This window comes from Manis pentadactyla, chromosome 3 (assembly GCF_030020395.1).
Source record: "Manis pentadactyla isolate mManPen7 chromosome 3, mManPen7.hap1, whole genome shotgun sequence".
In the NCBI taxonomy this organism is placed as follows: domain Eukaryota; kingdom Metazoa; phylum Chordata; class Mammalia; order Pholidota; family Manidae; genus Manis; species Manis pentadactyla.
Window position 1 is genome coordinate 157,572,948 of NC_080021.1, and position 24,333 is coordinate 157,597,280.

General features: G+C 37.0%; 1 protein-coding gene across 8 annotated transcripts in view; it reads right to left on the reverse strand.

Moving 5' to 3' along the window:
• RFX3 (regulatory factor X3) overlaps nucleotides 1-24,333 on the reverse strand; it is a 323,283-nt gene that overhangs the window by 38,125 nt on the left and 260,825 nt on the right. For all 8 annotated transcript variants that reach the window (XM_057498625.1, XM_036928419.2, XM_036928417.2 and 5 more), the window contains 5 exons: nucleotides 23,225-23,340; nucleotides 22,635-22,789; nucleotides 18,620-18,717; nucleotides 15,397-15,546; nucleotides 2,930-3,138 (listed from right to left, as the gene is read on the reverse strand). In XM_057498625.1, coding sequence (XP_057354608.1) covers nucleotides 2,930-3,138; nucleotides 15,397-15,546; nucleotides 18,620-18,717; nucleotides 22,635-22,789; nucleotides 23,225-23,340 — 728 coding nt within the window. The remainder of the gene's footprint in view (nucleotides 1-2,929; nucleotides 3,139-15,396; nucleotides 15,547-18,619; nucleotides 18,718-22,634; nucleotides 22,790-23,224; nucleotides 23,341-24,333) is intronic.

The following is a 24,333-nucleotide window of genomic DNA, read 5'->3' on the forward strand; positions in this document are numbered from 1 at the left end:
AAGCTGAGAAGTGGCCCATATAACTTCTCCATTTCTGCCTAAGAAAGGCAGTGATATTTTTTTCCATTTCCCAGGGAGCCAACAGTAGTCAGGTTAGGCAAGGAGAGACCCCCACTCAGAGCAGAGGGTGTTTGTGGCAATATATCAACTGCTGCTATCACGATTTTCTGTCAGTTCATTCCTATATTTGTATGCATGTAAATATACACACAGAATTTTAAAAATTATGAGATTAACTGACTTCAGAACATGAGGGGTCTGTGTATATGACTGCCAAGTTCTTGTTACAATGCCAAAAACATGTAAAAAAAATTCTGTAATTCTGTTTCAGTGATAGTTTGTGAATGCAGTTTTTATTACTCAATATGTTCTTATGCCTCAGTAAAAACAGTTCAGATTTTAAAGGCTCTTAAGTTTCTAAGCCATTGACACTGCCTACCAGTAGGAGGTATACGTCTGTCTGAGTATGCCTTTCCTTCTGTGGCCCTGAACTGTATGCCTTCAACTCTTTTTGAAATGAAAATAATAACCATAATAGTGTCTAATAATAACAAGCCAATTATCCCCAACTCCAGGAGGACAGAGGGCAGGTAGATGATCTACTGGGGTTGTACGTCTGTAGAGAAAAGAAATGCAAGTAAGTAATTTTCTCTCCTTTCAAGATACCTGCAAAAGATCTCTGTGGAAATGAAGACTCCAGGGGCATATTGCTAAAATGACATCAAGTAAATATAGGGTAAAAAACCACAGGAATGAGGAAGGGCAATTCTGACATAACAATGTAAGAAAGCAGTTAAGAAGAGAAAAAAGAAAACCACCACCTTGCTTTTTCTGACATAGAGGGTTCACCCTGCTTTTGGTCATACAGATTTTGGAACAACTAGCTATATAACTTGTGCTTCATTGATGAAGCACAAATGCAATCTATATGACTTTCTGGGAAAAAACTGGATGAGCAAAAAATCTGCTGGCAAACCTATGGGAAAATATCTGAATTCTTCTGTTACCAGTACTATTGCTGCATTACTTTGAGAACACTGTGACAGCACTAAGTCTTCCCGGTGAAGCCAGGAAAAGCTTACATTTCTCAAATGCTTTACTGAAACATGCCAGTGTGTCATGAAGTCAGGCAGCACCTTAATAAGGTGTTTCTCAAATTACATGGGCTAAAGGTGTTAAGTATATGACATACTGAACTGTGAAATTATTCCACTGTTTAAACAAAACAACAATATAAAACTGGCAGGCTTTCTTTCACTGTATTTTATGCTGGCCTGGATACTAGAAAATGAATTTTTGGATATAAGGTTAATTTAACTCTTAATTAAATATATATAGTGTACTTATAACTCTACTTCAATTTAAGAAATTAAGAAGTTTCTTTAAGAAATTAGGTTTGGAAATCAGGATTTCTTTAAGAAATTAGATTAAGAAAAAAGAATTGGGCCAAATCAGTTGAGAAAGAAAGAAACGACTTAAAATAAAATCCAAAGTAACTACTATCTTAATTAAAAGATCTCTGGTACCATTTTTATAAAGGTGGTCAAAACAGAATGGGAACCCTATACTTCAGGCCTCTGAGGTGGTAAGTACTGCTAGTTCTAAAATTGTTATTTATTTGTATACCATCCCTGGACTCATCACTGGTGTCCAGATGATGACCACAGTGTACCCACAGCCACAGTCGGTGGTATGTCCTGTGGTTACTACTTTGTGGTATGTGCATGGCTGCATAGGATCTAAATTAGGGACTGCCTAAACCTCAAAGGAGACATGGCTTTTAGGCCTGAGTCTGTGGAACCACCTCTATCTAAAAAAAAAAAAGAACTCCCACCACAAGAACAAATGCCAGGGGGGCCAAAAATAGAACTTACCTTAAGAAATGGAATTCCATCTGTCAATTCTATCCTATATATATTGGTATCCATGCTTAATTACACACGCTTGATTACATACACTGTGTTTTTGGCCCTTGGAACAGACCTATGGTCAACAACTCATCCCAACATTTGCATCATATATCATGTACTAATCTGAAAGCCTTTCTCTTCTAGGATTCTATGTCGATAAACACAGATTTCTATCCATGTTATATTAGTCCGAAAGTGATTCTTATTGTATTATCTACTAGATTATTGGTTCTTAAATTGCCTATGCATAGAATCATAGGGAGTGAGCTTTTGAAGAAAAAAATTTCTGAATACCCCCATTCCTAATTAGTATGCCCTAACCACCAAGATTTTGATGTAGTAGGTTTGGAGAGGTACCTAGAATTTCTCTTAACACTAATTCTGAGGTGCAGCTTGTTTGAAAACCATTGTAGTTGACAAAATTAAAAAATTAACTAGATGGTTCTGAGCATGCATCAGAATCACAGGGTGACTTTTTAAACAGCACAGGTTGCTGGCCCTCACCTCTGCAGTTTCTGATTCAGGAAAATTTGGGAAGGGGCCTGAGAATATCCTTTTCTAATGTTTCTAAATGATAGTGTTGCTATTGGTCTAGGGACCACAGTTTGAGAATCACTGAACTAGAGAATAAAGAGAAGACTGGTGTTATGTCTTCAGGGAGAAGCCTTTGTAATACATGTTTGCAAGAGGAAGGATCTGGCCCTTTACTGACTGTTGCTGAGCACACTGTCTAGAATGGAATCTTACATGTTCCCATCTGAGAACTCTAGGGCTTTTCACAAAAGGCTTTCTTTTCCTAGCAGAAACTTCCATAAACTTCTGGGTACAATTCCATGAGGTTGTGATTATTGAGCTGGGTTGAAGGTAATTACAACAGGAGAGTTTCTGAAAACTGAAATCTTCACTTATTTCTTCTCCTTTGTCCAAGAAGCATGTATGTGTGCATGTGCACATGCACACACACATACACACATTTGTAGACTATGGAAAATAAAGCTTAGGAAAAATTGAAATGATACCTGTAGAAAGACCATTTTAGCAGAAATTGCCTGGCAGCTTTAGGAAAACTGGGTCTTCCTTCATAGGGTTTCAGTGCTTGCATCATCACATTGTCAAGCCACGCAGCCCACTGCTCCAGGGTGCTCTGCTGCTGAAGAGTCATCTTGAAGTCTGTTTCTAGTCTCTGAACCATGTTGTCATCACACTGGCACACCCAGGAGGCCTGCTCCTGGGACAGTACATAGAAAGCAAAGGAAAAGTTCAACTCAGCATCTTTTCACTGAATGTCAGCACACAAGCCATATGCATGAATGGAACATTATAATAAAATCTTCAAACAATTAAATGACTTAAGAAAATGAATGACTACCTGACAGTTGTTAAGAAAATTAACATCGCCTTTGCGCATGAAAAAATGATGTGGTATAAAAGCATGCACTGATTTTTCCACATTAATTAGTTTGTGCGAAAGACTAAAATACCTGATTACTTAGGAAAAATAGAAACCTGAAACTACAGTATGCAGGGGCCTTCCATTCTGTTCAGTGTTTATATTGCTTTCAAAAGTTTTTTCTCTCTTTTTCTCCCTCCTGTCAGATAAAACTTTAAAGCCAATTCATTTGAGAAGATTTAAGTCAGATGGACAAATAGATTCACTAGGCCAGAAGTGGTCCCTCAGGACTGAAACAGAAAGCACACTGAATGGCACTAGGCAGAAGCATATGCGGTATAAATTTTATGGATTAGGAACTGTAATCTCAAGGGCTACTAAGGCAAGGGTATGCATGCAAATTAATTCACAGAACTGAAAACAACAGTGACAACAAAAACACTTTTGAGAAGATGTAGTACCAGCAAACTGTCAGGGAATTTGATTACTACAGTTTTCTTTCTCATTCTGATTGGGAAGTTTCATGTTTCATCATAGCAATGACAACAGGGACTTTTAAAGCTACTTTTCAGTGGTTGCTGTAAGTCTTCTGTTTCCAGTGCTGTTTTACCATTTAAAAAAAGAAACTATACTCTCAAAGTCAAAATATAATTACTTGGCAATATAACATTTGACTGGGAGTCAGAGGACATAGATTTTTAATATAGAGACTGAACCAACTAAACTGACCTCGAGCAATACATTTAGTCTTATGTGAGGCTCATTTTTCCTAAGCATAAAATTAGAGAAATGAAATGTGAATTTTTAAGAATTTTTAAGTTGGATTCATTGCATACAGATAGTATTTTCAGGTTAGGCTTCTGTGGAGGTATGTCTGTGAAGGTCCTGATTCTATATCTAAAACATTGTGAATATGTGTGTGTTTTTCTGAAAAGGGTGTCATTAGCTTTCATTTTACATGCTCTCAGGGGACAAGTTCATTCAAATAGATCACTTCAATTGACTAAATCCCTAATCTCCATCCTCTAGTTCTAGCATCTCTCCTGATCCTACAAACTTTACCTACTCAAGAGACATTTCAGCTGTGAGGCACTTCAAATACAAAATGCCCAAACTGAGTTCTTTTATCCTCCCAGGGAAACCCACAGTTTCTTCTGTATTCTCAGCTGGTGGATACCATCTACTGTCCTTTCTCTTATTTAATTAGTTATAAAGTCTTTCAGATTTTACTTCCTAAATATCACTTTTAAATATTTTAAGTATACTAAAATATGAATATAGAAAAAACTGAAAATACAAGTAAACAAAAACAAAATATTATTATCTATAATCCCAACACTAAGAGCCCTAACTACAGCATGAAGATGTATGTACCTTTCAGACTTTTCACATGCGACATATGTTCATGAATATATAAATATTTAGAATAAAAGAGGATCACAGAATATACCCTACAAGATATATTGTTTTCACTTAACTATATATAACTGAATTTCCATGTAGGCAAACATAGAGCTGTATTTACTGTTCAATGATTGAATTTGCTTCAATATATACATACACCATTATTTGGATAACTAAATCCATACAATCATTTATATCCATTTCAATTTTTACTATTAGGAATAATGTTGGAATTAGCAATCTTATACAGTATCTTTGATTATTTTTGCACTTAATCCTGTATGATAAATGTATATAAGAATAGTTAAGATCTTTCAACATATACTGTCAAATGATCCCCAAATTTTGTATCAGTTTAAGAGTTCAGGAGAATGCCCAGGGAAGAATTTAGGGATCAAGGAAAGGATAAAAAAGGTTTGTGTTTTCATTAATGTCCAGGCATTTTTTAAATTGTGGTAAAAAACACATAACATAAAATTCATCATCTAACCATTTTTAAGTGTACAGTATAGGAGTGTTAACTCTCTCCTCCTTATTGTGCAATAGACCTCTAGAACATTTTCTTCCTGCAAAACTGAAACTCTATACCCATTGTAGGGGGAGGTTATTTTTTGTTTATTCACGCATTGATAACAGGAAGAAGGAACATTTTGGTATCCTTGCAAGAATTTAATTTCATCTTACTATAAATGCAAACTCACTGTTTACTTGGAAGTTAGTTTTGCTGAGAGAATGATTGGAAACCAAAATCTAACTTAGAAAGATAAAACCACAGGGCATTATTTGGGCCTTAAAAATCACTTTATATTATATTTCATTTTACTACTCTGAAGACTGAAAATATACTAATAGTAAAGTACCCTGTAAATATTCCTTCTGAAAGGAATTTGGATATCTGAAGCCTATAAATGGAAAAAGCTAAGGATGAACATTAAAGATATTCTTCATTTACAAATAAGTTATATACAAAATTATAATGAGTTGATCGATTCAAAATCAGAGTGTCTTTTAAATAGAGAAACACAGGTTAATGCAATGGTTAGGTTATCAAGTCAACCCACCCAAACTCATATGGCCATAATGTAGATGAAAAACTATCTATTTACCTAAAAAAATGAGAAAACAATTTCACTGTACTGCTTTCAATTAAAACAAACCAATAATGAGGTTTGATATAATCGGGAATTGTTTTAATTGGGAAAATGAGGAAAAGATTTAAATAGAGAAGAATGAAGTGATGAAAGAGATTTATGGATATCCTAAAAGAAACTTTTTAGTACTTTCAAGCTCTTAAGAGTATTATAATATTGACACTTAGGTGTAATTGCATTGTTTTAAATCAAAGTGTCCTTATTATAAGAGCATCACCCTTATTATATGCATTAGCCTTGCTGTGAATGAGGGTAAAATCTTGGAGGGGCAGTGACAACTTCCAAATGATTAGAGGAGGGCAATAAAGGTGGACCTGGGAGGCAGAAGACTGAGAAAACCAGAGTAATCTAAGGAAACCATGCAAAGCTTCCAACACAAAAGGAAAGAAATTAAAGAAGGAATATGTCACCTAAGAAAGAAATTGCTATTAAAATGCAGAGTTGTGAGAGGAAAATATGGGGGGGAAATGAAGTGTGCACCGCTGTGTTCATAGCCCTCTTAGGAAAAGAAGCAGTGTTGGAGAACAGATTTTCAGTCATACAGGTTTAGCACTGATAATTGTTACATGGACCCAGGAAAACTTGTTAGTTGAGAACAGAGGAAGGGAAAAGGTAGCCTCTGAGTTGGTGGGTGGAGGATGAGTAGGAGAACAGATATATAATTGACCATTTATATCCAAAGATGTTCTTGAGGTTGGTGTTTATAACCTAGAAGAACTAATTTGCATAAATAACAATACAGTTGCAGATATACAAATACAGAGAAAAAAATCAAAAACCTTTCTGAGACATTCTTAGGAGTCAATCTTAAGTACATTTTCTGTTACTGAACTTAAATTACTTTTTGAAACTAGAAGTTGCCTTACTACAACTTTTCTTAAGGTATTTTTAAACATATCTTTTCTGAATGAAGATTAGAAATAAACATCACAGCATAAATTTTATAGCAATATGAGCTTCTAATGTTCTCAATAAAATTAGTTGATGTAAATTTCATTGAAATATGTAAAATTAATGGCTTTGTAAAGCTGAAAGTTTGTTCTTGTAAATGTTATACATTTGCATGTGTGTATGTATATGTATGTGTGTTTGAATACAGATGCATAGATGGATAGATTTTTGAAAACTTTCTATTCATCAGAAGTTTGAGCCCAATTCATGAGTTAGAATGAACTTAACTAATTTGCTATACTCCAAAATGAATCAAGCCCAAAGATTCCTTTATGACTTCTGTTAAATGATAGAACTAAACCAGAACTGCAGATTAAAATTTATAGGAAATAGAGTTTCCTAAATATATAAATAAGTAGTTTATTTTTAAGCAGTGGTATTGTTTTTTAAGAGTTTTATTGAGATATAATTTATATATCATATAATTCACTCATTCATTACAGTTCAATTGATTCTTTTAGTATATTCAAGTTGTACATGTATCATCACAATTTTAGAATGTTTTTATTTCCACAAAAAGAAACCCCACATCCCTTATCTGTTACTTTCCAATACCTCAGTCCCCATGATGCAGGCATCCACTAATCTACTTTCTGTCTCTACAGATTTATGTATTCTGCACATTTCATATAGATGGAATCACAATATGTGGCCCTCTGTGTCTGGCTTCTTTCACTCAGCATAATGTTTTCAAGGTTCATCCATGTTGTAGCATGCATCAGAACTGCATTTCTTTTTATTGCCCAATATTGCATTGTGTGGATATATAGCATTTTGCTTATAAATCAGTAATCAGTTAATGGACATTTGGGTTGTTTCTACTTTTAGGTAGCTAATAGGAATAATGCTGCCAGGAACAACATGTACAGGTTTTTATGTGGACCTGTTCTCTTGATATACCCAGAAATGAAACTGCTGAGTCATATGATTAAGTCTATGTTTACTGTTTGAGGAACCGCCAGACTGTTTTCCAAAGTGGCTGCAGCATCTTACATTCCAATCAGTAGTGCATGAGGGTCCCATTTTCTCTACATCTTTACCAACACTTGTTACTTCCTGTCTTTTTGATTTTACCCACTTAGTGTATATGAAGTAGTAGCTCACTATAGTTTTGAGATGCATTTCCCAGCTGGTTAATTATGTTGAGTATCTTTGCAAGTCCTTCTTGGCCATCTGTATATCTTCTTTGGGGAAATGTCTATTCAAATATTTGCCCACTTTTTTTTAAACTGGGTTATCCTTTTACTTTTGGGTGGTAATAGTAGTTTACATACTCTAGATATAAATTTTTTATCAGATATATAATTGGCAAAAATTTTCTCAATTCTACGAGTTGCCATTTCATTTTCATGATGGTCTCTTTGAAAGCATAAAGTTTATAATTTTGATTATGTTCAGCTTACGAATTTTTTCTTTTGTTGCTTGTACTTTGAGCAATGGTACTGTTTTGATATGGTAACAACTAGTTTCATTACTTTAGTATTCAAAATAAAGCATTTGTTAGGATGCCACAATATTCCAAAATTAGCTTTTTTCAAAGTGTACTTTACCGTACAAGTGAGTAGTTTGATTGCAAGATTAAAATATGTTTTTTTCACTTGGACAATCAAAAGAGCCAACAATATTACACCTAATTCTTTACAAATGAACAAATATAGAGTAAGCACCTATAGCAAAGTCTGAAATAAAATTGTTCTTAGTTCCTTTAAGGTGGGTGTCACTATTAAAAACAAATGTCTAATGGGGATAACAGGAAGATGGCGGTGTGAGTAGTTCAGTGGAAATCTCCTCCCAAAAATATACATATTTATGAAAATACAATAAATACAACTATCCCTAATAGAGACACCAGTGGATACAGTACAACAGCCAGGATACATCTACATCTGTGAGAACTCAACATCACACAAAGGGGGTAAGATACAAGTCGCGGCCAGGCGGGACCCGAACGCTCCCCCACCCCAGAACCTGGTGGGAGGAAAGGAGTCGGAATGGGGAGGGAGCGAAAGCCCTGGACTGCTAAACAATCAGCTCTAGAAATTTGCACCCGGAGCGCAGAAACCAGGCGCACGGGGTGCTGGATATTAGAGAAACGGAAAAGCAAAACCTGTGGGCAGGTCCCCACAACTGGCACCCCTGAGACAAAAGAAAAACAAGTGCTTTTTGCAAGACTTAAAGAGACAGGGACCCCACAGCTGGGCGAAGTCGTCCAGGCACTCTTAGCCAGTAGCTGGGAATCCCGGAGAACATTAGGCGCACTAACCCCTTGGGCGGGAGCACAGCTCTGAAGCCCCTCATGGCACTAAGAAGCCTGCCAGTCGTTCCCCCAGCTGGGGCGGACCTGAACACACCGGCCCAAAAGCGGGAGAGTGGCAGCGTGCACCGGGGGCGGCGACACCGGAGGGGACTGGGAGCAGCCCGCGTGCACCGGCGGCACCAGGGGGACTGGGACCGGCTCGTGCGAGCCCGCCACAGTGGCGACTGAGAAGCCTGGGACCGGCACGCATGCGCTGATGGCACTGGCACCAGAGGAGCCTGGGAGAGGTCCAAGAGAGCCGACAGCAGCGGCAACCGAGCGGCACGGGAGCGGCCCGCGCATGCCTGTGGCGGCAGCCGCACTCCCAGCAGCCGAACCAAATCCCAGCCCAACGCACAGCCGCCCGGGCCAGACCCAAAGGCCGCTGTTGGCACACAGCTGCCCGGCAGGGGCGCCGCTATCGTGGAGGAGGGCACCTGGCGTGTCTGCCACTCCCAGCAGGGCTCTGCACTTCTCTGATGGAGACTCTGCCCACAGAAGCTTAGGGGATTAAACTAGTGGCTGCTCCAGGAGTGCGGGTAACCAACACAGGCAGTGGAGAAGGGCAAGGCATCCAGCAAGCAGGAAAGGACTTTCTTCTTGCAGCTGACACACCCGCAACCTGCCTACAGCCACAGCTATCACCATGAAAAGGCAAAAAAATTTAGTCGAGTCCAAAATAGTTCAGATGACACCTGAGAGAGGATCTGCAGAGGCAGACCTAACCAGTCTCCCTGAAAAAGAATTCAAAATAGAAATCATAAACATGCTGACAGAGCTGCAGAGAAATATATAAGAGTGAAGGGATGACGTCCGGAGAGAGATTACAGAAATGAAACCATCTCTGGAAGGATTTATAAGCAGAATGGATAAGATGCAAGAGGCCATTGATGGAATAGAAACCAGAGAACAGGAACGCACAGAAGTTGACACAGAGAGAGATAAAAGGATCTCCAGGAATGAAACAATATTAAGAGAACTGTGTGACCAATCCAAAAGGAACAATATCTGCATTATAGGGGTACCAGAAGAAGAGAGAGAGAAAAAGGGATAGAAAGTGTCTTTGAAGATAGTTTCCCCTTTGCTGATAACTTCCCCAAACTGGGGGAGGAAATAGTTTCACAGACTACGGAAGCACACAGAACTCCCAACAGAAGGGACCCAAAGAGGACAACACCAAGACAAATAATAATTAAAACGGCAAAGATGAAGGACAAGGACACAGTATTAAAGGCAGCCAGAGAGAGAAAAAAGGCCACCTACAAAGGAAAACCCATCAGGCTATCATCACACTTCTCAACAGAAACCTTACAGGCCAGAAGAGAATGGCATGATATATTTAATGCAATGAGACAGAAGGGCCTTGAACCAAGGATACTGTAACTAGCACGATTATCACTTAAATATAAAGGAGGGATTAAACAGTTCCCAGACAAGCAAAAGTTGAGCGAATTTGCCTCCCACAAACCACTTCTACAGGGTATCTTAGAGGGACTGCTCTAGATGGGAGCACTCCTAAAAAGAGCACAGAACAAAACACCCAACATATGAAGAATGGAGGAGGAGGAATAAGAAGGGAGAGAAATAATCATCAGACTGTGTTTATAATAGCTCAAAAAGTGAGTTAAGTTAGACAGTAAGGTAGTAAAGAAGCTAAAATCGAACCTTTGGTAACCACGAATCTAAAGCCTGCAATGGCAATAAGTACATATCTTTCAATAATCACCCTAAATGTAAATGGACTGAATGCACCAAACAAAAGACACAGAGTAATAAAATGGATGAAAAATGAAGACCCATCTATATGCTGCTTACAAGAGACTCACCTCTAACCCAAAGACATGCACAGATTAAAAGTCAAGGGATGGAAAAAGATATTTCATGCAAACAACAGGGAGAAAAAAGCAGGTGTTGCAGTACTAGTATCAGACAAAATTGACTTCAAAATATAGAAAGTAACAAGAGATAAAGAAGGACATTACATAATGATAAAGGGCTCAGTCCAACAAGAGGATATAACCATTATAAACATATATGCACCCAAGACAGGAGCACCAATATATGTAAAACAAATACTAATAGAATTAAAGGAGGAAATAGATTGCAATGCATTCATTTTGGGAGACTTTAACGCACCACTCACCCCAAAGGACAGATCCATCAGACAGAAAATAAGTAAGGACACAGAGGCACTGAACAACACACTAGAACAGATGGACCTAATAGACATCTATAGAACTTAACATCCAAAAGCAACAGGACACACATTCTTCTCAAGTGCACATGAAACATTCTCCAGAACAGACCACATACTAGGCCACAAAAAGAGCCTCAGTGAATTCCAAAAGACTGAAATCCCTCCAACCAACTTTCCAGACCACAAAGGTATAAAACTAGAAATAAATTGTAAAAAGAAAGCAAAAAGGCCCACAAACACATGGAGGCTTAACAACATGCTCCTAAATAATCAATGGATCAACAACCAAATTAAAATAGAGATCCAGCAATATATGGAAACAAATGACAACAATAACACAAAGCCCCAACTTCTGTGGGATGCAGCAAAAGCAGGCTTAAGAGGAAAGTATATAGCAATCCAGGCATATTTAAAGAAGGAAGAACAATCCCAAATGAATAGTCTAATGTCACAATTATTGAAATTGGAAAAAGAAGAACAAATGAGGCCTAAGGTCAGCAGATGGAAGAACATAATAAAGATCAGAGAAGAAATAAATACAATTGAGAAGAATAAAACAATAGAAAAAAATAATAAATTAAACCAAGAGCTGGTTCTTCGAGAAAATAAAATAGATAAGCCTCTAGCCAGACGTACTAAGAGAAAAAGAGAATCAACACAAATCAACAGAATCAGAAACAAGAAAGGAAAAATCGCGATGGACCCTACAAAAATACAAAGAATTATTAGAGAATACTATGAAAACCTATATGCTAACAAGCTGTAAAACCTAGGAGAAATGGACAACTTTCTAGAAAAATACAACCTTTCAAGACTGACCCAGAAAGAAACACAAAATCTAAACAGACCAGTTACCAGCACTGAAATTGAAGCAGTAATCAAAAAACTACCCAAGAACAAAACCCCCAGGCCAGATGGATTTACCTCAGAATTTTATCAGACATACAGAGAAGACATAACACCCATTCTCCCTAAAGTTTTCCAAAAAATAGAAGAGGAGGGAATACTCCCAAACTCATTATATGAAGCCAACATCACCCTAATACCAAAACCAGGCAAAGACCTCACAAAAAAAGAAAACTACAGACCAATATCCCTGATGAACGTAGATGCAAAAATACTCAACAAAATATTAGCAAACCGAATTCAAAAATACATCAAGAGGATCATACACCATAACCAGGTGGGATTCATCCCAGGGATGCAAGGATGGTACAACATTCGAAAATCCATCAACATCATCCACCACATAAACAAAAAGAAGGACAAAAACCACATGATCATCTCCATAGATGCTGAAAAAGCATTCGACAAAATTCAACATCCATTCATGATAAAAACTCTCAACAAAATGGGCATAGAGGGCAATACCTCAACATAATAAAGGCCATATATGATAAACCCACAGCTAACATCATACTGAACAGCGAGAGGCTTAAAGATTTTCCTCTGAGATCAGGAACAAGACAGGGATGCCCACTTTTCCCACTGTTATTTAACATAGTACTGGAGGTCCTAGCCATGGCAATTAGACAAAACAAAGGAATACAAGGAATACAGATTGGTAAAGAAGAAGTCAAACTGTCACTATTTGCAGATGACATGATATTGTACATAAAAAACCCTAAAGACTCCACTCCAAAACTACTAGAACTGATATCGGAATTCAGCAAAGTTGCAGGATACAAAATTAACACACAGAAATCTGTGGCTTTCCTATACACTAACAATGAACTAATAGAAAGAGAAATCAGGAACACAATTCCATTCACAATAGCATCAAAAAGAATAAAATACCTAGGAATAAACCTAACCAAGGAAGTGAAAGACCTATACCCTGAAAACTACAAGACACTCTTAAGAGAAATTAAAGAGGACACTAACAAATGAAAACTCATCCCATGCTCCTGGCTCGGAAGAATTAATATCGTCAAAATGGCCATCCTGCCCAAAGCAATATACAGATTTGATGCAATCCCTATCCAATTACCAACAGCATTCTTCAATGAACCGAAACAAATAGTTCAAAAATTCATATGAAAACACCAAAGACCCTGAATAGCCAAAGCAATCCTGAGAAGGAAGAATAAAGTGGGGGGGATCTCGTTCCCCAACTTCAAGCTCTACTACAAAGCCACAGTAATCAAGACAATTTGGTACTGGCACAAGAACAGAGCCACAGACCAGTGGAACAGAATAGAGACTCCAGACATTAACGCAAACATATATGGCCAATTAATATACGATAAATGAGCCATGGACATACAATGGGGAAATGACAGTCTCTTCAACAGCTGGTGTTGGCAAAACTGGACAGCTACATGTAAGAGAATGAAACTGGATCACTGTCTAACCTCATGCACAAAAGTAAATTCAAAATGGATCAAAGACCTGAATGTAAGTCATGAAACCATAAAACTCTTAGAAGAAGACATAGGCAAAAATCTCATGGACATAAACATGAGTGACTTCTTCATAAACATATCTCCCTGGGCGAGGGAAACAAAAGCAAAAATGAACAATTGGAACTATCAAGCTAAAAAGCTTCTGTACAGCAAAGGACACCATGAATAGAACAAAAAGGTATCCTACAGTATGGGAGAATATATTCATAAATGACAGATCTGATAAAGGGTTGACATCCAAAATTTACAAAGAGCTCACACACCTCAACAAAAAGCAAATAATCTAATTAAAAAATGGGCAGAGGAGCTGAATAGACAGTTCTGTAAAGGAGAAATTCAGATGGCCAACAGACACATGAAAAGATGCTCCACATTGCTTGTCATCAGAGAAATGCAAATTAAAACCACAATGAGATATCACCTCACCCCAGTAAGGATCACCATCATCGAAAAGACAAACAACAACAAGTGTTGGTGAGGTTGTGGAAAAAGGGGAATCCTCCTACACTGCTGATGGGAATGTAAATTAGTTCAACCATTGTGGAAAGCAGTATGGATGTTCCTCAAAATGTTCAAAATAGAAACACCATTTGACCCAGGAATCCCACTTCTAGGAATTTACCCTAAGAATGCAGCACTCCAGTTTGAAGAAGACAGATGCACCCCTATGTTTATCGCTGCACTATTTACAATAGCCAAGATATGGAAGCAACCTAAATGTCCATCAGTAGATGAATAGATAAAGAAGATGTGGACATATGCACAATGGAATATTACTCAGCCATAAGAAAAAAACAGATCCTACCATTTGCAACAACATGGATGGAGCTAGAGGGTATTATGCTCAGTGAAATAAGCCAGGCAGAGAAAGACAAATACCAAATGATTTCACTCATATGTGGAGTATAAGAACAAAGAAAAACTGAAGGAACAAAACAGCAGCAGACTCTCAGAACCCAAGAAGGGACTAACAGTTACCAAAGGGAAAGGGACTGGGGAGGATGGGTGGGAAGGGAGGGATAAGGGTGGGGAAAAAGAAAGGGGGCATTACAATTAGCATGTATAGTGTTGGGGGGGTGCAGGGAGTGCTGTGCAACACAGAGAAGACAAGTAGTGACTTTACAGCATCTTACTACGCTGATGGACAATGACTGTGAAGGGGTATGTTGGGGGGACTTGGTGAAGGGGGGAGCCTAGTAAACATAATGTTCTTCATGTAATTGTAGATTAATGATACCAAAATAGAAAAAAAACAAAAAGAAATGTCTATTGTGTGTTACAGTGCAGAGGGCTTTGTATTACTAAATATGTAAACAGTAATCTAACATAGGTGTTATACAGTAGGGAAAGTAAAGCTCAGAGCAGTTAAGTAACTTGCCCAAGATCCCACAGCTAACAGATAGAAGAGTTTCATCTCTTGGCCATCTAACTTCAATAAGTGTGATTATCCTTACTTCATTAACTATTCAGCAAGCTCAAGTGACATGTTGCCATCTAGTTCTATGAATCTTCGCAGACTTCAACCACAGTTAAAGTCATAGCTAAAGTAAAACTCTCCTATTTCAGGACATTGTGAATATAGATGCTGCCTGTGTATTGATGAAAGTTTAAAAAGAAATATGATGATCCTAATCAAGAAGAAAAAATGAGTTGTCTTTCCTTAAAAGACATGTTTGAAAGAAAATTGAGTACCTGGACATTGGCAAAGTCGACTCGGTTGAGGTCGTTGAGCATCTGGTTGATCTGAGACGTGTTCTGAAGCACTGCACGAGCTGCCTGGGCCAGGTGATTGAGCGACGTGTATCTTCGCAGAGTCTGGGCAAAGGCACTTACAGCGGCAACCTGTACAGAAGCCCAATTAAATTGGGATATTTTTTCCCTCCAGTAAAAGAAACTGCTGCAATCTTAAAATCTTTATTCCCTTGCCAAATTTTAAATGCTTCCCTCTGATACTTATTTCAAATTCATTTGGTGTGAGAGCTTACTTGTAAATTACAGCATTTAATTCTTTAAACCATGTATTATTTTCCTTTTGAGTAGGCTGAGGTCAAGACCAAAACAAACTCCCACATTCTTTGACATCTGAGTGCAGCACTAATTAAACCAGTCTTACAAGTAACTACTCATCTACAGCAAGAAATGGCCTTGTCTAGGAAACTCAGAAAAATGTTGGTTTTCATTTCCTTTTTACTCACTGTAGGACAGTCAGCTACAAACTAGGCAAATAATTTTAATTTTTTTCTTCTTTATGGAAGACTAAACCATATAGCCCCATTTTTTTTTAAATGGATAAAAATACATTTTTCAGAGTACTGTCATTCTGTTTCACTGTTAATACACTTTATAGAAACCTGGGTAATTTAGAGGTGAAACAACATTGTTGATAGCCTTTATTAGCAAATACAGAGCTAAAAAACTTATCAGACCCAAGCAACAAGAATTCTGTTTCAGAATTTGAATTTCTGTAAGAAGGCTATCCAGGAAACCTCTATTTGTCCCTCATAATCTACTTTCCATCCTTCTCCATTCTGCTCTGTGTCCAGGAAGGCTGACACGCACGGACTAACACTAAGTGCTTCCCTTACACTCTAGCTTCCAGTTGGGTTTAGACAGTAATAGACACTGGTAGGAGACTGAAGGACAGGAAGAGTGGTCAAAGTATTTATTCCCCCACAACCTCTGCTCTCTCCCTGTTCTGGCAGAGCCTGCTTTCCTTTCCTAAGGGGGAAGGACTCTATTAATGCCATAGCTTCCACATCTTTCCCCAGTACACCTATGAGTATTCAGGACTTCCCACTATTGCTGGTCCTGGGGTGTTTTGCCATTCCTCCTTGGTTTTAACTCTATTCACACCTTTGGAAACAGACCTTTCCTCTCTCCAATTATCTCCACCTCTTTAACATTCCTCCCATTTGTTTCCTGCTGAGAGCCTGAAATAACCAGGTTACAGTAAAAGATGTCACAGATAATCCCCCCCAAAAAGTCTAGGTAAATAGCTAAATTTCATGATGTCATGGAAACTTGTTACATGCACAGTAGATCTAATGAACATTTTAACATATTTACAGGAATATATTGTATTGCATTGAATCACTATATATATTTAAGAAGCAATTGATTTAACAGTCAGTTGGTCAAGTAGTAGAGGGTGTCACAGGTCAAAGATGCTCTTTTCTGATAGTGAGATGTTTTGGGACTATGTGGAACTTGGGGAAATTCATAGCCTCAAAAAAGTCTTATAGTTTTTTCCATTTCTGTGGTTCACAGTAATCAAGTACACACTGTGTACCAGGTACTCTGTTAAGTGCCTCAGATACATTACCTTGTTCAATTCTCATAACCATGCTATTAGACGCATATTATGACTTAAAGAGGTTAATTAAGTAGCTTGCTCAAGGTTACACAGAAACGTGGTTACAGTAGCAGGATATGAACCTTGGCATTTTGATAACAATGGTCAGTATAACCTCATTATGCTGTTTCCTCTGTCAGGGTAGTCTGTCTTTATTGACTGAATACTCAGCCAAAAAATGGCTGCACATCAGTGAGATAGGAATAGAAGAAGGCACCCTCCCACTAAGGTAAATTATACAAATGAACTCTGGAGATCAATGAGATGACCAGTGTTGCAGCTGGATGTCACCACATCCACTTCAACGGAGGGATCTCTCTTTGATAGGAAGAGAGTTGCTTTCAGCTGTTTGACATGTTATGAATATGAGACATTGTTATGAATATGACTGACTTTGCAGATTGGAAATCATACCTCTGATCATAAAATAAAATAGCTCCTCTTTTTTGTGTCCATCTAAATGCACACTCGAGAATAGTTCCACCATGGAGATCTTCTGTGATGATGGAAATGCTCGATATATGTGTTGCCAAATACAGTAACCGCTAGCCACATGGGGCTATGGTACACTGGAAATGCAGCTAGTATATCTAAGGCACTAAAATTTTTATTTAATTTAAAGTTCAAATTCAAATAGCCATATGTAGCTACCCTAGTATATTGACAGCATAGCTCTAGAGTAATCATCTAAGGTGGACATATCAATGAAATGTTTCTTTCTGTGCATTAGAGATAGAAAGTGTTATTGCAACCTTAAGTCAAAGCAGGAAGAGCTACATGTGTTCCCAAAGAGACTTGTCTACAAGAGCTTCAATCTATCAACTCTGCCCCCAAATTGAAAGATACAGTATATTGTTGGAATCTGATATGAAATCTGATAGCGAATACAGTCCTTGACTAAAAGCCACAAATGTAATTTTTGGTACCAAAGTTTGGACAGACTCAGTCCAGTCTTGCCATGGAGTATGTTCAGAGGTCAACCTAAAGTAACATGGTTAGAAGAGGACAAAGAAGAGATTAGATATCTCCAGCTAAATAATCCACATTCCTGATGAACACTGATGAGATAATTCTTCATTTTAAGAAATGATTACTTGATTCACAAAAGCATTCTCCAATACTAAAAAGAAAAGCATCCTAGAAAGCAGAAGAGTATTAATTTACACAAACTTTTCACAATACAATGAGTAAAGTCAGAGATTTACAAAGTTTAAAACTCCCTCAAATGGGAACTATTTGAACACTCTAGACTATTCCTTTTAATATTTGAGATTAAACAATTGAAATACATACTTTGGAAGAGGGCTTTTAAATATGCTGCACTTTAAAATGCTTCTCTAGCTTCTTTGAAAGGAGCATTATCAAACAACACCTCTTGTGTAAGTTCCTTATGACACAGTTGTAAAATACAAGTGTAAAAATCAGTTTCAAAGGTTCCATATGTTATAATATCAAATTTTTACATGATAACATTTGATAAGACATATAAAATTCACAGTTCAGAAGAATTTCCTAAAGAAGCAGCAAAACATAAAACATGAAAGCAAAAACATAAAAAAGTACCTTGGTTTGTATCATTCTCTGTGGAATATTGTTCATGGCATTGGAAAGCCAACCTTCAAGGCTTTTTGCAAAATTTCGAATGGCTTGGGTCAAGGCACCTAAATGTTAAAGAAGAAAAGCAGAACGAAAAAGATACCAAAGAACATCAATCTTGAGGCTAGAGTAATGGGAATATGTACACGTGACATGTGAAATAGCACAGAACTCATATTTTTCTCATTGACAAAACTTTATTTAACATTATTACTATCTTTGAAAGCATCCAAGAATTGTATTTTGAGTTTTTTTTCTTTTAAAGTTATTTTGTTCCTAGATACTTATGACACTTTATTGAGAAATGAAAACATTTGAACATTTTTGTTTATAGCAACATATACCAGTTGTGAATATACTTGTGGAACGTTCTATATTAGACAAGACACTTTTCATTAAAAGCTTTGTGCTCAGACTAAGGATTTATACATTCTTCATATTGATTTTTCAAGCTCTTATCTATTTTCCTTTCTTTACTTAAAAAGAAAACAATGCAAAGCCTTTTCTCCTCTATGCATCTGTTTACTCTAGAACATATCAATTAGCCTAGTTATCCCTCATTCTTGTTGAAAAGTAAGGTTAAAAATTAAAATTACTGCCTGACTTGAAAATTTTGGATGACTATTTTCCATTACACTTTATGTCACCCAGACCAATTTTCTTAAGATATTCTTAAAATAGTCCATTCCATATCCTTCACATATCTGTTACAACCTGAAATAGGGATAGGTCCCATGAGAGCAGCTTTTATGGTGGTCATAAAATGATTAGAAACATCATCCATCATCAGGGATTACTATGACTACTTTACCAGAAGGAATCTGCTTACTGAAACTGCTGTGTAATACAAGACAGAATTCTTCTCTTGTTCAAATACTTAGTCAATAGTATTTTATGTCATTTGTGCCCCATGCTCCACGGTGTAGGGAGCAGTTTTAGACATTTAGTAAGTGTTTGAAGCACCCACAACATAAGATTAATCTCTGTTGGTTCCCTATAATGTGGGTAGTTATGACAATTTGTAATCGACTATAAGAAACAGAGAGAGACATTACATTTTTTGTCCAAGGCTCCCAGTAATATTGCTAATGATGGGATTAAAGTCCTCATTTTTTTTCTTCTGTGCTCAAATGAGTCTGACAAGCTTCTCTACTGCTTTTGTTAAAGCAGGGTTGGAAATGATTTAGCTTACTCAAGTTTCTTTCAAAAGATACAAATTTTATTAATCTAATAATAAAAACCATGAATTTTTTTAATGATTTACTGAACTGGTCAAATGATAGAAGAAAGAATGGCTAAATTTTGATTAGGAAAGTCACTGAAGTATTTCTTAACCATGAGAACCATCCACTGGAAATGCTGAGTTGGAAATTTCTTGAGAACTAATCTTTTGACATTTCCAAAGCTTCCCAGTTTATCCAAAAAAGAAAAAAAGGCAGAATTTTTTTCTGTTGTATTATGTACTAGAACCATGGAGGGCAGGCATGAATGGAAATGAAAAAGAGTGAAAAAAATTAACAACCTTTTTAAAACTCAGTGAAATTTTGTTAAGAGATTAAATTTGGCTATCTGTATTTTTTATTTTTCTACAATTAATATACAATAATTATTTCATTGAGAGAAAAACAAGAATAAGGGAAAGTTACTTTAAGAAATATTTAACATGGACCTTGTTTTATCTAGACAAATTTGATGCTGGGGTGATTTTTAAAATAAAAAAATACGTTTTGTGTATCGAGTGATGATAAGTTTTTATTATTTTGCACTAACTGACATTTTGGGCCTACTTTAAATATGATCGTAACTATACATTTTAAGGGTTACCAGTTGATTTTTTATATAATTCTTTACACTTAACCTTTTTTCATTTTCAGATAAATGTATTTTAGAATACAGTAGTTTCAAGCTGACTTTAAATTAGTGTGATATGCAGACTTTTCTTGGCTAAAAAAAGGAATCCCATCTGGACAGTAAGTGGTAGAGTGAAGTACTAGTAGCCAGGAAAATACAGTTTTTAAAAATAAAATTAAGTTTGCTCTCTCTGTAGGAATTCATGTCAGATCAAATTGTGCAGACTGACTCTGACAACTTTTTTTCATGAATGGATGGTTTGAAATTCAAAACTATTCCAAAGCTAACTTGTCTCAACCTGTTCACAATTAACATTAAAACACATACAATCAGAAGATAGCTATCTAAACTGTATTTTAAGCTTTTTTTTGTTAAGTCTTGTTATAGAATGATTTCCATATATACTTTGTAGGGTTGCACATTAGCGTATCTTGTAATTTCAGAGAAACTATAAAACTACACCTGTGAAAATTTCTGAAGGTGAGTTGTCTGCTCAATGTAGAAACAAACTACTTGATAGAATAAATTGGTTTTCAAATCAAAAAGTGCAAGAAAAAAAGATTAAGTGTATTGTATACTTAAAATTATGGGGCTTAAAGTCTATTAAAACCAAAACATGATTTAAATTAGGAAACTATTGAGTTCACAAATTTTGTGGTATTAACATAGAAGTGAAAGATTTTAAGATTCCTTAATGAATACTTATGTTATTTACCTCAAAATGGAAAGTGCTCACTGACATCTTTCATATGTCATGAGAGAAATTGTACGTTGGTGCCAAGATGTCATAGGCTAATGAGCTACCCTATACAACTTCTCTTAAATATCTCTAGAGATTATCGTTCAGATCACAGAGAGCAAGAAAAAACAATAAAGAAAATCAGATTCTGGAACATAAACCAGTGGAGAATTTATAAACTGAAATTTTCCATGACAACATCACTCCTAATCCACCTTTGGTCAGGAAAACTTAGTGCAGATAGAGCAGAAAACATGAGTAATTTATAAAAACATGAGACAACAACAGCTGAATTTTTTTTATTTCTATAGAAATTTATTGTGTGCTCACTGATACTATATGTAAATGAGTGTCTAAGGATATCTTCTGAAGTGGTGTGTACATATGAAAGCACTTATATTTTCCACTACTCTCATATTTTGAAAACATAAAGTATAAACATACAAACGCCAATATCTTCACCTTTTCTTCTACTAAGTCCCTATTTAAAATTTTTCTAGAATAATTTAACTCCAATCAACTGAAAAGTGTACTTGGAGTACTTCGTTGCCAATTTCACAAGCTAAAAGACTGTTTTTACCTCATTAATGTCACTGTGGAGTGGAAATTCTATCCTATTTCTTTAAAAGTTAAGGTTACTTGTATATGCTCATAAGAATGTAAGGAATAAAATTGTTTCAACCACTTCTAATATAAGTATCTGTGTAGTGTTTATATTGACACTTGCAGAAAATAGCTTTGTACACTACAAGGTAGTTTAAAAAGCACCATCACTTTAAGTAATCTAACTTATCTATGTAATTCCTATTTGCTTCATGGTGGGAATACAATGCTTGTGTAGTTACATAGATTTTTCTCTCAAACTGCCAGTTCCATTACTGTTAATGGAAACTGCATTTGCAGTTCTTAACATGATATAGGTGACAAAATAAATGCTTTTATAAGGGAACTCAAGCTCAGTGGAAACCAAGATAAATTCATTTCAAATCAAAAGCAACCATGAAAAGAGGCAGGCCCAGCAATTCAGATTTCAAAAACTTTTGGCTTTACAAAGGAAACTGCGTCCTTGGATAGGGTAAATTTTACATGGTTGACTGGCCTGGGAGGATTCCTGCAATTAGTCACTGGGGCTGTCAATCTATAGGTTGTCTTTTCTATAAAACAAACAAACAAAAAGCCCTGTAAGACTGGAAAACAGAAAAATTTTCTCCTTTTTCTACTTCTACAGTTTTGTTCTAGGCCGCCTTCATGACATACTCTGTGTTGCATGTTTTCTATTTAGCAAATTTAAATGAGATTAGAATCACTCTAGATTGCAACAGCACTTCCCAAAACTTCCTGGGTGGAATGTATGAGAACAAAAGCATCAGCACTTGTCTGCATTTAACTTACTAGGAATAGGTCTAAGGACGTCGGGGATGAGAATCTCCACCAAAGCCTGGTACATCCCATGGTCACAGTTACACATCCATTTCAGGATAGACTCATGTTTGCACAGAGTTATCAGCTTTGCTTTCGGAAGTCGACTTTCTATTTCACTCAGATTGCTGGTGTGAATAAATGTAGCAAATGAATAGATGGCAAATGAGGATAAAAAAGAAAATGGACTTTAAAAATAGTTTTAGTTTACCAAATATTACTGAGGTTAGAGCTATACCACCATTGCACTGGTGCCATAAGGCAGGATATATACAACACGCCCCCAGAGCTGCCTGCGTACATTAATACTTTCTGACGGTATGAAAGGCAGATATGATACTAACCATGAGGATGAAACAGCTCTACCGCAGTCCCCCAAATCAATAAAAATGGGAGCTACAATACACACACTGAAACCTCAAGAGAGCAGTTTGCAGTTTACTTCAATCTATTCATTTAATGTTATCAGGTAAGGTTCACAACTGGTATACATATCTCTAATTTATTAGCTGTGACATCTACTCAGCCATGAAAATGAATTGGAAAAGCACATTGATTCTGACCTTGATTCAGTAATGGTAGTGCCATCAGTCGGAGTAGAGGGAGAATAGCGCCAGAATGTTTGCCACAATTTTTCTATCAGGCTAAATTGAAGATTCACAACAACGTCCAATATTGCCTAAAAACCAAAATGGTAATATATTGGTATTACTTTATAATATTTCTTATGGGGGTGTGTGAGGTGCACATAATGTAACAGGAATTAAATGGTAAAGATGTCTTTGGCCTCATATGTTCCTATGTTGAAATTGGACTAAATTTTGCCAGTGGAAGTAGGGAAACAAGAGAGATTAGCTAGGGGGGAAAAAAACGGAAAAAATAACACTTGAAAGATTATGCAGGATAACTTGTGTTCCTCCCATAACAGCCTCGTATCCTACCCTTACTTTTATCTCTCTTTTTCTCCATTTTCATGCCTGCTTCCCTTCCTCTCCGTTTACTTCTCTTGCTTTTCTTCCACTTCTTTACCCACTGGTTCCTTCTACCTCCACAATTGCTGCCACTCTTCCTATACTCAGACCCAGATGGGCACAGAACAGATTCAGTTCACATCGGCTTCACTGGGCTAGGTGTGTCCACTGGCCTTCAGAAAAGGCCAGAGTGAACAGTGTAGGGGTGCTTGTGTGAGGCAGATGGAGCTAGGGCTAAATCAGCTTGGTCCAGGTTGCTGCCCTGGTGCCCTTGGTCCAGGTGGCTTCCAGATGTCACTAGCCAACCAGAGGCTGGGGCAGAAACCAGAGTTAGGCTGGCCTCAGAGGATGGCACTTGTCTGGGCAGAATAGGGTGCCACAAGCCCGTCTTTGGTCATGCAGTGCTTTCCGCTCAATCCTCTCTCAGTTCACTCCCTTTAGAGAGCAGCTTTAATACGATCCCCTTTTCTAACCTTGCCAGTGGGGGCCTTGCCTCCTCCTTCTCCTTGATTTTATTTCCTAGAACCATTTTCCAGCTGCATCAAGGACATTTTTTTTGATGATGCTAGAATTTACCATTTTTGTTCACTTTTGATGATCATATTTATTTCAGCCTGCCATTGAAATTAGTTTGTAAATTTGCCTTCAGATAAAAGCAGTCATAAAACCACAGAATAACTTGCTTGTACAAAGAATGAATG